This window comes from Cricetulus griseus, chromosome 3, assembly GCF_003668045.3.
Source record: "Cricetulus griseus strain 17A/GY chromosome 3, alternate assembly CriGri-PICRH-1.0, whole genome shotgun sequence".
Lineage (NCBI taxonomy): Eukaryota > Metazoa > Chordata > Mammalia > Rodentia > Cricetidae > Cricetulus > Cricetulus griseus.
In genome coordinates this window covers 199,436,527-199,450,046 of record NC_048596.1, presented here as the reverse complement: position 1 = coordinate 199,450,046, position 13,520 = coordinate 199,436,527, and the positions used below count along the sequence as shown (strand labels likewise).

The following is a 13,520-nucleotide window of genomic DNA, read 5'->3' as shown; positions in this document are numbered from 1 at the left end:
CTGCAGCCACACCATGGGGCAGCCTTGGGAATGTGGACAGTGCTCAAAACAGGCAGGAGACAGGTTGTTGTTGTATCCAAAAAGCTTCATGTGAACTTTGCATTTTACCTCAAAATAAACTTCTAATAATATTTCATATAAAAGTATTAAAATTTCCCACCAGTTGCATTTTTATTTCAATATGATTAGTACGAGGCAGGCAGGGCAGGACTGTAGAGTATCACGTTGTCATCAAAGGCAAGGGCAGAGTGGATTAAAAATTCCAGACTGTCAAAAGGCAATCCTCACACAGCCTTCCAATTCTCAACAATCTTCACCTTGCAGAGACTGGCCAGCAGTTCTGGTATCTTGCATTGACAGGCAAAGGTCCAAAGAGCCAGAACAAAGATGGAAGGAACAAAGGTGCAAGACCTACTCCTTCCAGTTCCCAGAGTAGAAGTACCAACAGCATGAGCCCAGCCTGCTCGAATGCAGTGTCCTTGAGCTGCTGCTCTGGAGACACTGCCCTGCATAGGAGATGTCACATGCTCAGTGATATTGGCCCCACTGTCTTCTCCCCTCCATAAGGCCAATGCCATGTCCCTCTTCCTGTCTTCTGGAAAGGGGGGGGGGGCATAGTGATTTCAGAGGGTCCTCCAGCAGGAGTTCCTCTGCAGAGGAACCAGAGAAGATGTGACAGAGGACAGGCTGCTTCTCATGTCATGCTCCCAAGGGTCTAGACACAGGGAAATGACCCTGATTAAACATGCACATTAATTAGAGGCTACAAAGGAGAGATGACTATTACAGTGGGTTGCATTGAATGGGGAGATGCAGCCTCAGGCCCAGGAGCAGGTGCCTCTAGAAGCTAGAAAAAGCAAGATGCAAGGAACTTTCAGATGGAACTCCCTCCAACACTTTGATTTTGGTTCTACTAGACTTATTTTAGATGCTGCCCTCCAGGCAGCTAGGCAAATAAATGTATGTGGCTTTAACCTTCCAGCTTGTAGTCATTGGTCACTGATGGGAGATGTTATTCTGAATATGTTTCTCTTATTGATGGATGAATAAACAACGTTGGGCCAATCGCCAACAATGAGGCAGGAAGGTAGGTGGGACTAGGAGGGGAGGAGAATTGTGGGAAAGGCAGGAGGAGAGCCCGCCAGGACACTAGCAATGAAGTAGGCAGAGGAGTCGAGATGTGAGCCTGGGAAGAGAGGGCACAAGTCAGGAGTTCTCCGGTGAGCCAAGACCATGTAGAAATACACAGATCAGTAGTTATGGGTTAATAGTTAAGACAGAGCTAGCCAATAAGAAGCCCTAGTCACCTGCCAACAGTTTCATAATTAATATAGCATCCGTGTGTTCATTTGGGGCTGACACAGCTGTGGGACCCAGGCTGGCGGGAAAGAGTGCTTGTTACGGGTCACAGGGCACACAAAAATTCTCTGGGCCTTCCAAGAGCACTGGATCCTGACTTACCTCCTGAGCATTGAACTCAGGCAGCATCACACAGGTGGCTCCTACCCAAAGTGGACAGAGCAGCTTGTTGACCACGCCATGGACATGATGCAGAGGGAGGACATGCAGGATCACATCATTCTTTGTCCATGCCCATGCATGGACCAGTCCAGTCACCTGTGGGCAAAGAGCACTGCCTAAGAACAGGGATGAGAGCGTGTGGGTGGCATCAGTAGACAAGTGGCCAGGGGACCCTGAGAAGAGAAGGGAGGATAAAGATGTTCTTCGCGCCTTTAATCCCAGCACTCGGGAGGCAGAGGCAGGCGGATCTCTGTGAGTTTGAGACCAGCCTGGTCTACAAGAGCTAGTTCCAGGACAGCCTCCAAAGCCACAGAGAAACCCTGTCTCGAAAAACAAAAACAAAACAAAACAAAAAAACAAAAACAACAACAACAACAACAAAAAAGATGGTTCTTTGCTGCCTACCAGTGTTGAGCTGTCTGTGGTCCCTGTATCATGGTCACCCACTCAGCTGTAACAGGAGTCACAAGGCAGATTTCCAGGTATATCCTCAGCTCTCATGGAGAAGCCATGTGGGCCAGGCGCCTTCGTGTTCCCTGCACCATCAATGTGAGGATACTGGCCCCACCACAGCCCGTGTCTCTACTAGGGAAGGAGATGGTCTGGAAGCTGAGTGTCTTCTCCAGGAATGATGCTGCATACAGCCTATTATACCTGTGCACCTGATGGCTGGAACCACATGCCATGTGCCAAGGAACCTGAGAGTTCACTTCCTGCCTTCCTCTGTGTGTTGCTGTACTGTATATACACATACTATTTAGAAAGTGAGTTGGGTGACACAGAGTGGGTGACTGATGGGTTTTGCCAAGGTGGTTCTGGGAGTGACTGAAAACAAAGGCTATGCACAAGGCAGGAATTAACAAAGATATTGCTCCTGTTTCTAGGATGCTCTTAAAAATACCAACCTAATCACTTAGCCTGACTATGCGACTACACAGTCTTGGTGGTCATTCAGCTAAGCATCTCAGGACCCTACTCAGTGATGACCATAAAGGAGGCTGGGACAGAGAGAGAGAGGAGGAAACAGAGGCCTCTGGGGCACACCCAGCACTCACCACAGCTGCTAAGTTATGGTGGGTGCTCAGTGCACCCTTGGGCCTCCCTGTGGTTCCACTGGTGTAGATGATCATAGCACCCTGGTCACGCCATTCCCTCTCTTGAAGCAGCTGCTCTATGGGCTGTTCTGTTGCTCCATGGTAGATGGCAGGTGTGAGAGGCAGAAGAGGGACTCCCAGCCTCTGGGCCACTGGACTTAGCTGCTCCAAGTACTCCTGGCCAACCATGACCACAGAGCTCCGGGAGTCTTGTATGAAATATTCCAGCTGAGCCTCAGGGTGCTTCCAGTAGAGTGGGACAGCAACACCACCACTCATCCAGGAGGCCCACTGAGCTACAACATAGGAGACATCATTGGAGCACAAGAAGGAAACCCTCTCCTCCTGGAGATCCCCAACCTTACAACCCCGAAGCCTGCAGATCTCCTGGGCCAGGCAAAGGCTGCGGTTATAAAGCTCCCTGTAGGTGTGACGGCCATGTTTGTCAATAAGGGCAATCCTGTCCCCAAAGGCCAGGGCGCGGATGAACACTGGGGCAATCCCATCTGTGCGGGCCTCTGGAGCTGTATGCAGGAGGCTATGTCCTCTGGGTCTTCTGGGAACCAGCTGGCTGGAGGCCAAGGACCAGATGAGACGCCTGAAGGGTAGTGTCAAGTGGGGTGGCATCACACCAACAAACCACTGGCTGGGCTGGGGGAAGACGAGAGTGCAATGTGTGAGTGTTTGCCTGGTTCACCCAAGCCTTGCCTACAGCAAGGTTTAAAGTATGTCCTCCAAATACCCCCAAAGGCTGCAGCAACTTTTAATATAGAGCTAACACCCTCAATCGTACATCTTTAGAAAGTGTTTTATTTAGTTTCTTTAAAGATTTCAAAAACATGCAAAATTCCCAAATAATTTTAAGTTAGAAAACCCAATAAAATACACTTAAGGTAAATCCTGAATAATAAATAGATTTTGGAATTCTGAGCCTGGAAATTCACTAGACAGTAGAAGCAGGTATCAAAGGGACTCTAAAGTCAACCTTGTGGAATACTTAATTATGTAAAGATGTGTTACATTGTTTTTAGACAGGGTTTTACTATGTAGCTCTGGCTGTCCTGGAACTCTCTCAGTAGATCATGCTGGCCTCAAACTCAGAGATCTGCCTGCCTCAGGCCCCAGAGTGCTGGGATTAAGGGTTTGTTGTCACCACACCAGGACAGCTTTGTTCTCTTAAATACAGACTATTTGCAATACTTAAATAATTATCTAACAAAACAAATTCTACATCAATAAATATTCCTAGAACTAAATTTTGTTCTGTGCTCAAGATCTTTGGATATGACTTTGTTTCCCTGCTTCCTTGCTGGGTTGGCTGGCTTCTCTAGCCAGGCACTCTGGTCAACACAGCAGGAAAACTCCACCTCACTTCTCTGTGCACAAGTTTAGCTCACGGCTGTTTGTAGGCTCTATGCACACTGGCTCTGCACATGTCAGTTCTCAAACACACTGGCTCCTGGAGACCACATGAGGTCTAGATGAGGCAGTCAGGGTGCCACAGCTGCTCTCAGAGCCACTCCACAAGGGCTCAGAGGTCCTGGTCTGTTCACACCCTGGATTTCTTCTTCTACAAAGAAACTGACAAATGTAAGAAACAGCAGGGCTAGGAAAGAGAAGCCAAGAAGTGACAGCCATGTGGGCTTCTACAACTCAGAGAGCATAAAGCAAATTAGGGTGCTTCAATTCTCACTCCAACAAATTCTCCTCCATTTGTTTTACAGACAGAGATGCCAACACCAAGAGAAACTCAAAGAGAAGACCTGCTGTGTGGTATTTCAGAAATAAAGACTTGTGGCCGGATTCCTGTGGATTAGAGTGTGAGATTCTCAGAATGCTCTGGGGAAGAGTGAATGAATGCGAAGACATTTGGTATTCATCTATTGTCTCTGCACAAGGGAACAGAACATAGAGAAACTCAAGCAGAAGACCTGCTGTGTGAGAAACACCAGGAGCATCCAACATAATGCTACACCACAGCCTCCAAAACAGCACAACTCTCCTGAAGGACCTGGCAAGTGCTTGGGAAGCATACCTGCTCTTCACCCAGCATTAGGAAGCTGTACAAAGAACCCCAAAGGCTGGGTTCGTGATGAAGAATTGTCCCAAGAGACTATGGCACACTAACAACTTACAAGGCCATGGGACAGCAGTCCTGACATAGGCCTCTAGTCCTGGGGAGGCCAAGAGCTTGAGTTATGAGAGAGAATCCCTTTCAACAGTAGCACAAATAGTTGAAACCCTTTTTCCCTCGTGTTGCTTTAAAACTATGACCTTAGGGACACAAAAAGATGTGCACATAGGATGCTCACACAAGTGGTAATTAGTTAAACTGCAGCTAACCAATGATCCTCAGAAAAAGCCTAAGGAAATCAAGCACAGACATCCAAATATGCATGTCCAATAGGGTGCCGGCCTCCACTAATGTCTGTATACCCTCTTTTTGATCCCACCTTACCTTGTGAGGTGGTAGGGCCAAGTCAACATGGCTAACCAGGCATAAGCAACACAGTAGGGTGGTCACAAGATCCAGAGCAGGCAGAGTTGGTGGTGATATAGGTGCAGGACCTCTGCCTGGACCCTACTTATAGCACAGCTAAAGGAAACACCACTGCCCTCTGAGGCAGAGTCCTGAGCCCTGAAGACTGGCGGCATTCCTACCATGCACAGACACTGAGCATCAGGAGGTGTCAAGACAGGATCCTTGTGGAACAGACTTACAACGCCTATGGGGCCCTCATTCTGCAAGTGTTGCCCATACCAGGAAGAACAGTTGACCACCATGAGGTGGATACAGTGACCCTTGGGTGATAAGTCAGGGAGGATGGCAGAGAGCAACAGCAAACTGAATCCTGTATGGACAGCTGACACATGCTGGGATGGCACTGTGGGTCACCTTCAATTCTTATAAGCTGTACCACGTCCCCTCTGAGGCATTGCCTTGCTCCCCCATACGTGGAAATGGGACCAGTCTAGGCTTCCAAAGTTGCTTTGGTCTTCAGGCATAAGCCTGTCACTGCTGAGCTAACTCCCAGCTCATCTGATCAGAGCCAGCTCTTCAGAGCAAAACAAAGTGTCTACTTAAAGCATTTGGCTGTGCATGGACCTCTAACCCCCTTCAGGTCCAGGGATGCCAGGGAATGCCATGTGATACCTGTGGGTTAGGAACTGTCAAAACTACATTTTAAAGTAGCATTAACAAATTAAAAAAAAAAAGGAAAAAAGACGTTAAAACCTATATCCATTCTACAGAATAAACTACTATTTTAAAAAGACATCTGGGAGCTGGGGGTGTATTAGTGAGTGCTTGCCTCGAATGCAGGAAGTGCTTGTTTCCCAGCACCACCTAAAATGGTCACAGTGAAGGCAGGAGGTTCAGAAGTTCAAGGTTACTCTTGGCTAAATTCTAAGTTCAAGGCCAGCTTGGATGCATGAGACCCTGTCCCTAAATTTTAAAAATGATGCCATCTGGGAAGGGATGTTTACATCTATCTCAAGTCCAAGAACAGCAGGGAGACCTGTTTCACAATAATCACGTTGGCCTTGGGGAGAACACTTAGAACATTCACATTTTCACAGTTACTCCCTGGAGGACAGCACAGGCTCACCTGGGCTCCCGGAAAACATCTGAAGCCTCCCACAAGTCTTAGTGGTCGGCCACAAACAAGTTCCCTCCCAGGATGAAAATCAAAACAACTCTTTTAGAGAAATTCCCGGTCCCACTTTCAGGTCCAGCAGCCCTTCCTTGCAGGCACACTTGTCCGGCCCACGCTGCCACAGACTGCTTTCAGGACCCATCGGCCTTTCCGAGCCAGGCCTCTGGGAACTTGCATCCCACGTGGTGCTCCGCGCAAACAAATCAAAGAAGAGGCTCCGCTATGACTTCAGCTCGGGGAGAAGGGCATAAGTTTAACAAACAGCAGAGGTTTCCCGCACGCGCTGACAGACAGCTGCCCAATGGCTCCCACTATCCCCTAATCAGCTCCAGCTCACCTCAACACCCCTTTTCTTGTTCTCTGCAACGCGCTCACCTGGGGTCAGATAGGGGTCACTGGGGGTGGGGCACGGGTCTGAGAAGTTGAGTGGGTGAATCAAGCCGGAATGAGTCCTACACTTAAAATTGTCCGCAAGCGAAATGTGTCCGCCTATCTAAGCTGTCCCTGTGTGCATAGCCTGAGTAATGGGTTCCGGGACCAAACGTTCCGGCTTATTCATTTTATGAAAGCAAGACTGGTCTCATGAATCCTGCACAGGACTGCCAGACAGCTGTCACCAGACCTCTGGCTCAATTGTCCTGATAGAACAAGTACTGTAGGTTGCTTGCATTGGGTCAGCTTTAACTTTTGTTTTTTAAAGTCGGGGTCACCTGTAGCCCAAGCTGACTTTGAAATCACTATGTAGCCAAGGATGACCTACCTCTAACCCTTGAGTGCTGCCTCACCACACCTGGCTTATGCAGTGCTAAGCATCAAACCCAGGGCTTCACACATGCAATCCAACAACTCTGAGTCACATACTCAGCCCTAAACGTTCATTTTAATAGGTATGATGGCAACTGAGGCAGGAGGGATTATACAGCTGTGGACAACATCTTCTCCAAATAAAATGTAAAAGGTCTCCCTTGGTCCCTGAAGAGGGGCTCCTTGGCTTGCAGCTGGGAGTCTTCATGTTAAAGGTGATTTTAAAATCTGTGACACATTGTGTGAGAATTCCTCCTCACAGGAACTCAGGAACTGTGGCAGGGTCTTTTTCTTTTTCTTTTTCTTTTTCTTTTTCTTTTCTTTTGAGGCAAGGCTCATTCTATAGCAAAGGCTGGCATCAAATTCCTGCCTTAGCCTCTTGAGTACTGGGATTTCATATCTGTGCTACCACAACCAGCTTTAGGGTACAGTAAAGAAAAACATTGAAAGCTAGACACTAAGTGCATTTATCAGAGGCAGGGAAGCTAGAGACACAACCCCAACACCTGCAGCCCCTGGACCAGCTTCACAGACCTCCACATCAGTAAAATTTGGGATTCTTGACTCCGGGTTTCAGGATGTCAGTGAAGCAAAGCTGGAGTAGTAAGACATGGTTTTAGCATAGTTTTAAGCATAGACATTGATACAGACTGATTGGGGGCGGGTACTCATTTAGGGCAAAGATGGTATATACCCAAGTATGGATGTGGACTTCTCAGGAGAGCACTTGGTGCCTTTACCACAGCCATGTACACAACTCAGGTGGCTTCTGAAATTATACGGTTTCTAGGGAACATTGTTTCCTTTTTTTTGGTCTTTTTAGTAAATGAGATCACAGAGAGGAAGAGACAGAGCATTGGCATCAATCACAGTGTCTAACACTGGAATGTACACCCTAGGCCCCAGGACTTCCATGCTTAAAGGTCTTCACCAAAAGCACAGACCTAGACATGACCTGGAGTTGTGAGTCAGCTTCTGTAATTCCTGGGCCCTGGGGACTGTCAAGAATATAGATTTGGGTTAGAAGTGGTCCACTTGCTAGCAGAAGACCCTGGGTCTGATCCTCAGTACTGCATAAACCAGACATGGTGGTGCATGCCTATAATCCCAGCATTTGGGATGTGGAAATAAAATGATTAGAAATTCATGGTTAAATGGCTACATAGAGAGTTTGAAGCCAGCTTGAGCTACATAAGTTTATCTCAAAAACAAAACAAAAGAGACAGAAGGGATAGAGAAATGGCTCAGAAGTTAAGAGCATATATTCTTCTACCAGAAGATTTGGGTTTGATTCCAAGCACTTATACTAGGAAGTTCACAACTGCTTGTAACTCTAGCTCCAGGGAGGTCCTACTTCTGTGGATACATACATGCAAGCACACACACACACACACACACACACACACACACACACACACACACACACACTTAAAACAAAGAAAATCATTTTATATGAAAGAATGGTGACTGGGAAAATAGTGTAGTAGGGAGTCTCAGTGGTCAGTGGGTAAACAGGGCAGTCCACCATTGCTTTCTGAAGATTTCACATACAGCCAGGCGGGTAATGAGACATTTAGCCCCAGTAGCACATGAGAGTGTAGGTAACACAGTCAAAAAAAAAAAGAGAGGCAGGGGCCTTCAGGAAAACAAAAAGTAATGTAGTGAGGTACAAAGTTTCACACAAGAGAGAGAAGAGATTCTCCAACACACTTTTCCTGAGAGAGGGACTAGGAAAAGCCCCCAAGCATTATCCTGCTGGGAAAGGAAAAAGAGACTGGACAAAAAAGGCAGGAGCAGCAGGGAAAGATTGGGGCCCTGCTGGGGGAGAGCAGGCAGGTTTGAAGCTTTCAGGGAAAAAAGTGCAAAAAAAGGGAAGTATGAAGAAATTCAAAAGATCCAGCAGAGAGGAGGAGCCGAGAGCCTGGCAGTTGGATTGGTAGCCCCTTCAACTTAGCAGAGGAAATGGAAATGCAGCAGCCCCACCCTCCCTCCCAGAGGGAGGCTATGAAGAAGAAACCAGAACACTTACTGCTGCTCAAGTGTGAAGGGGTCTTTGTCCAACACAACCTCCCCATAGTCCCAGGGCAGGTCATCCAGATGTGGAAATGGGTAGCCCAGAGCAGCAAGAGGGCAGGAAAGAAAAAAATCCCCAGAGAGGTGGCTGGCTATACAGCATTCAGCATCTCTCAAATACAACCTTTTTTTTTCTTGGGGTTCTGGTGGTCAAGGGACATTGTACACCAGACCTCAGCACTTGTTCACACATGCCTCCATACTCCAGACACCTGCTCCCCCCCATATATATACCTGCCCTTCCCGAAAAAAAATCTCATAGCTGGAGATCTTGGGGAGACTCAGCCCCTCCCCCTTAGCCTTGCACCAGTTAATGAGCACAAGCTGCTGGGGGTGTCTGGGTCACACCTTCTCACTTGATTGAGCACAACACAGATCTGGCTGGCAGGAGCTGGCTCATGAGGGGACTTCCGCAAGCTGTGAACACATTACCTTCTGCAGACTGCTCTGGGAGCCGCCGTTGCCTGTTGTGGGGGAGATTGGACTGGTGTCCTGGGAAGGCCCAGCCTTGAGAGCATTGAGGACACCTGGCACCTGGTGAGTAAGAGAAGAGGCCTCTACAGTCTCTGATCTGTCACTGGCTTTCTGTGCCCAGGCTAGTCCAGCCTCTGTGGAACAGGGATGACCTGAATCTATAGCTAGACATTGGCGATGGTTACGTGCACTCACAGGGAGGTAATGGACGGCACCACAGCCGCCTTCTTGTTCTCTTGATTGATCATGCGCCTAGGGAATCCGGCGTCCATGAACTGAAGACTCAGGGGCAGCTTGTACGGGGTCTGCCTGGCAAAAAACCAAAGGTTTCTGCACATCAGCCCATGAAGGGCCTGCTGGTCAGCAAATCCCACAGTACCTGTGGAGCATGAAGGCCACCTACAATGTATAACTTTATGGGAGGCCTGACCAGTGCCCTTCTGTTATCCTGGATTCCTGATGTTCATAATTGGGTAGGATAATATTTGTTATTTTCACCCATGAAGGTTTTTGAGACACGGTCACACTCAAACTCATTATGCAGCTGAAGTAAGGGCGACCTCAAACTCCTGCTCCTGTCAGTTGCTCAAGATCTAGGACTACTTTCATGGGCTACCATACCCACTTTATGGGCTGCTGGGGATTGAACCCAGGGCTTCATGCATGCTGGCAAAGAGCTTTACCAACTGAGTCATATCCCTAAACCTGTAAGCCATGAAGTTCTGAGGCAATGTGAACACAGCAACAGAGGAGAAATGCAAGACCTCCATCCGTGAGGGCTGAGTTGTCAGCAGATGAACTTCTCAGACCCTCATATCCTCATCTATAGGAGAGGCCATTTCCAGTAGGTGTTACAAATAAAGAATAAGGGGCTGGAGAGATGGCTCGGTGGTTTAGAACACTGGATGCTCTTGAGGACCTGTTGTCCCAGCATCCACACAGCAGCTCACAATTGTCTGTAACTCCAAGATCTGACCCCCTCACACAGACATACATACAAAACCCAATTTATGATTTATTATACAAATAAAGCCCATGGGATCCAGTTCCAGAGCCAAACACTAAACCAGGCCTAATCTGGGTTTTTCTCTACAATCCAAAAAAAGGGCTCTGATCTAAAAGAAGCAGGTTTCAAAAAGGCTGTATTGATCTGATGGTTGGCTCCGTATGGGGAGGAGAAAGGATGGTTGGACAAGGTCAGTGAGAAAACAGGTCTCCCTCCCGTTCTGGGAGGGCAGGTTGGGAGGCATGTTTTTATAAGGAGAGTTCTAGTTAAAGAGACCACTAAAGAGAGAACTTTACTTCTGAATGTCTTATGTGCTTTATTGGGCTGTAACACAGCACTCATCATTGAGGCAACCCTGAGCCCATGTGCAGCAAAACACCAATGCAAATAAAATAAAAATAAATTATATATACAAATAAAGAATGCCATGAAGGATCCAGTGCCAGAAGACCAAACACTAAACACAGGCACTAATCTGTTACAAACCATCTCTACAAATCCATATCACAGAGCAGTAAGGGCTCAGACGATCTGGTTCAAGAAGCAGGTTTCAAGAAAGGCTGTATGTGAAAAGTGATGGTTGGATTGGTTCCAAAAACAGGCCAAGCAGTGTAAGGACTTGAGAAGCCGGGAGGAGCCATCATGTTTGGCAAAAGGTATGATAGGACAAGGTCAGAGGCCAAGTGACACAGAAGCCAAGGTGCTCCAGTCGAGGGTTCCTGGAGGGTACACAGGTTGGGAGGCTGTGGGTTTGTGGGGGTCAGAGGAGAGTTCTAGAATTAAAGAGACCAGTAACTAATTGGAGAGAATCGGGTCTTCTGGAGAGCTCAGGGTCATTATGTGGCTTTAGCTGGGGCTGTAAGCTTATGACTCATCATGGGGAGGCAACCCTGAGCCCATGTGGCAGATACGTGGGGTTTGCTGAGAAAGTGGAGGAGTGGATAGACAGGGCCTGTACATTGTAGATCAGAACTTTGGATGACTGTGTAGTTCATGATGCTATCAGCCTGAGGACACTGGTGCTCCAGGGTCATCCCGAAGCCAATGAGAAACAGGTTCAAGGAGGTAATGACAGATGTGTCCAAAGGGTGAGGAGAGAAGAAATCATAGGACTCAAGAGACAGCCTTCACCCATTACCTGGTTTCTACTGTGCAGTAAGTAATATGCACTTCCATCCAAGTCCCCAGTCCCTGCCCAGAGCTACTCATAGATTCCTTGACTTAGGGTGGGATTGCATTTTAATGAACCTCTTGGAAGTCCAAAAAGCATTTTAGGTAGGCATGATGGGTGGGGACTGGGAAATAGCTCAGAGGATATGAGTTTTTGCTGCATATGCATAGGGTTCTGAGTTTGGGTCCCCAGCACCCTCATAAAACCCTGAGCATGGTTATGTTTGCCTGTAACCCAGTAAACTGGTTGTCATCTAAACTGAAAACTGTGAACTTCAGTAAAAGACCCTGAATGAGGGAATGAGGTAGAAAGCAAGAGGATACCTGATTTCCTCCTCTGGTATGGATAACAACCGCCCATACCACACACCCACACTCCCTCCCCCCCCTGCACACATGTTGGGTGTGGTGGTACACATTTATATTCCTAAGACTTGAGAGGCTGAAGCAGGAAGATCATGAATTTGGGGCCGGCTCATAGGCTACATAAGCCCTGTCTCAAAAAAAAAAAAAAAAAGTCTTAACAAAAAAGACTTCATTAACACAACCTAAAACTATGGTGACTTAGCAATACGACACTGCAGCATCATCCATTCTCTCTCGTGGATATGGCCCATTGCTACTTTTCAGCATCTTGAGGGAGCATCATGCTTCGAGTTCTGGTCTAGGAAGAGATCAGTATCTAGAACCTACAGTGTCTACCAAATGCAAACCTGTTCACACCATCATGAAGCTGAGGATTTTGGTATTGGGTTTTGGTGTGGGGTTCCTTAAACACTTGTCAGTGTCCTGAGCATTGGGAAGTCGGATAAGATGTCTATGTTTTGTGTGTCTCTGTGGTCCCTGACTCATAGCCTCCTCTTTAACAAATCATAGCAATTAGAGATTAGAATTTCTCTTCCTCAAGCAGGTCACAGAAGCTCAAGCAGTTCCCGATAAGCATCTAGATAGACAAGCCTTGCGGACTACCCCCATCTCGCCACAGGGGTTAGCTCTCTCTCTTTGAAGTCACACCTCCACACGTGCCCAAGCTTTTGTCCTGCTCAGTCTATGATGTCTGTATAAAAGCTCAAGAGGAGAGGAGAGGGTAGCCCGTGGGCAACTGAACACCCTGGAGGTTGGCTTACCCAAACAGTAGGGTTCAAAGCTCTTGCACTGGGGACAATGCCAGCCTTTCCCCTATTCCTATTGCCTTCTTATCCTGATTTGCTTCCTTTAAATAAACCACTAGACATTTCCTTGAGTTCTATGAGCTGCTTCAGCAAACTGACCTAGCTAACCAGAACCCGGATTTAAAGCCAGTCAGTTGGAAGAATAAACCACGACCTTGCTCTGAACACATCCACTTTTTGGCTCCTCTGTCTATATACATGCTCAGCCCACAAGGCCTCCTGTCCATGCCTGTGACTCATCTTCATGACCCTTCTGTCCATGTAAAGACCTCACTCACACACCCTCTCTGTCCTTGTCTACACTTCATCTACACATCCCTTCTGTCCACATTATCTATGCTTCCTCTACCCAACACCATTGCCTGGGCACGGAGAAGGTTCTGGGCACAATCCAGGAACTCACAGAGGGCCTGACTCTACATTTATTCCGGTACATACAGCACATGGCCGGCCTCTTGGCCTCTTCTGAGGTGTGAGCAAACAAAGCGGCCCCACAGGGCCAAGTGGGAGACTGTATGGGACTGACTTGGGGTTGGAGACCCTGGCATGG

At 47.7% G+C, this 13,520-nt stretch overlaps 1 protein-coding gene across 7 annotated transcripts in view; it reads right to left on the bottom strand.

Annotated features, from left to right (window-relative positions):
- Window positions 1-6,746, bottom strand: part of Acsf3 (acyl-CoA synthetase family member 3) — a 39,361-nt gene extending 32,615 nt beyond the window's left edge. For 4 of the 7 annotated variants that reach the window (XR_004769301.1, XM_035442740.1, XM_035442744.1 and 1 more), the window contains exons 1-4: window positions 6,609-6,746; window positions 2,577-3,266; window positions 1,462-1,617; window positions 318-506 (exon numbers count right to left, since the gene is read on the bottom strand). Coding sequence is in view for 6 of the 7 variants with exons in the window: in XM_035442740.1 (XP_035298631.1) it covers window positions 318-506; window positions 1,462-1,617; window positions 2,577-3,242 (1,011 nt within the window). In the remaining variant the exon portion in view is untranslated. The other 3 variants (XM_035442741.1, XM_035442742.1, XM_027410638.2) reach the window with 3 other exon arrangements.
- Between the last annotated feature and the right edge of the window lie 6,774 nt (window positions 6,747-13,520).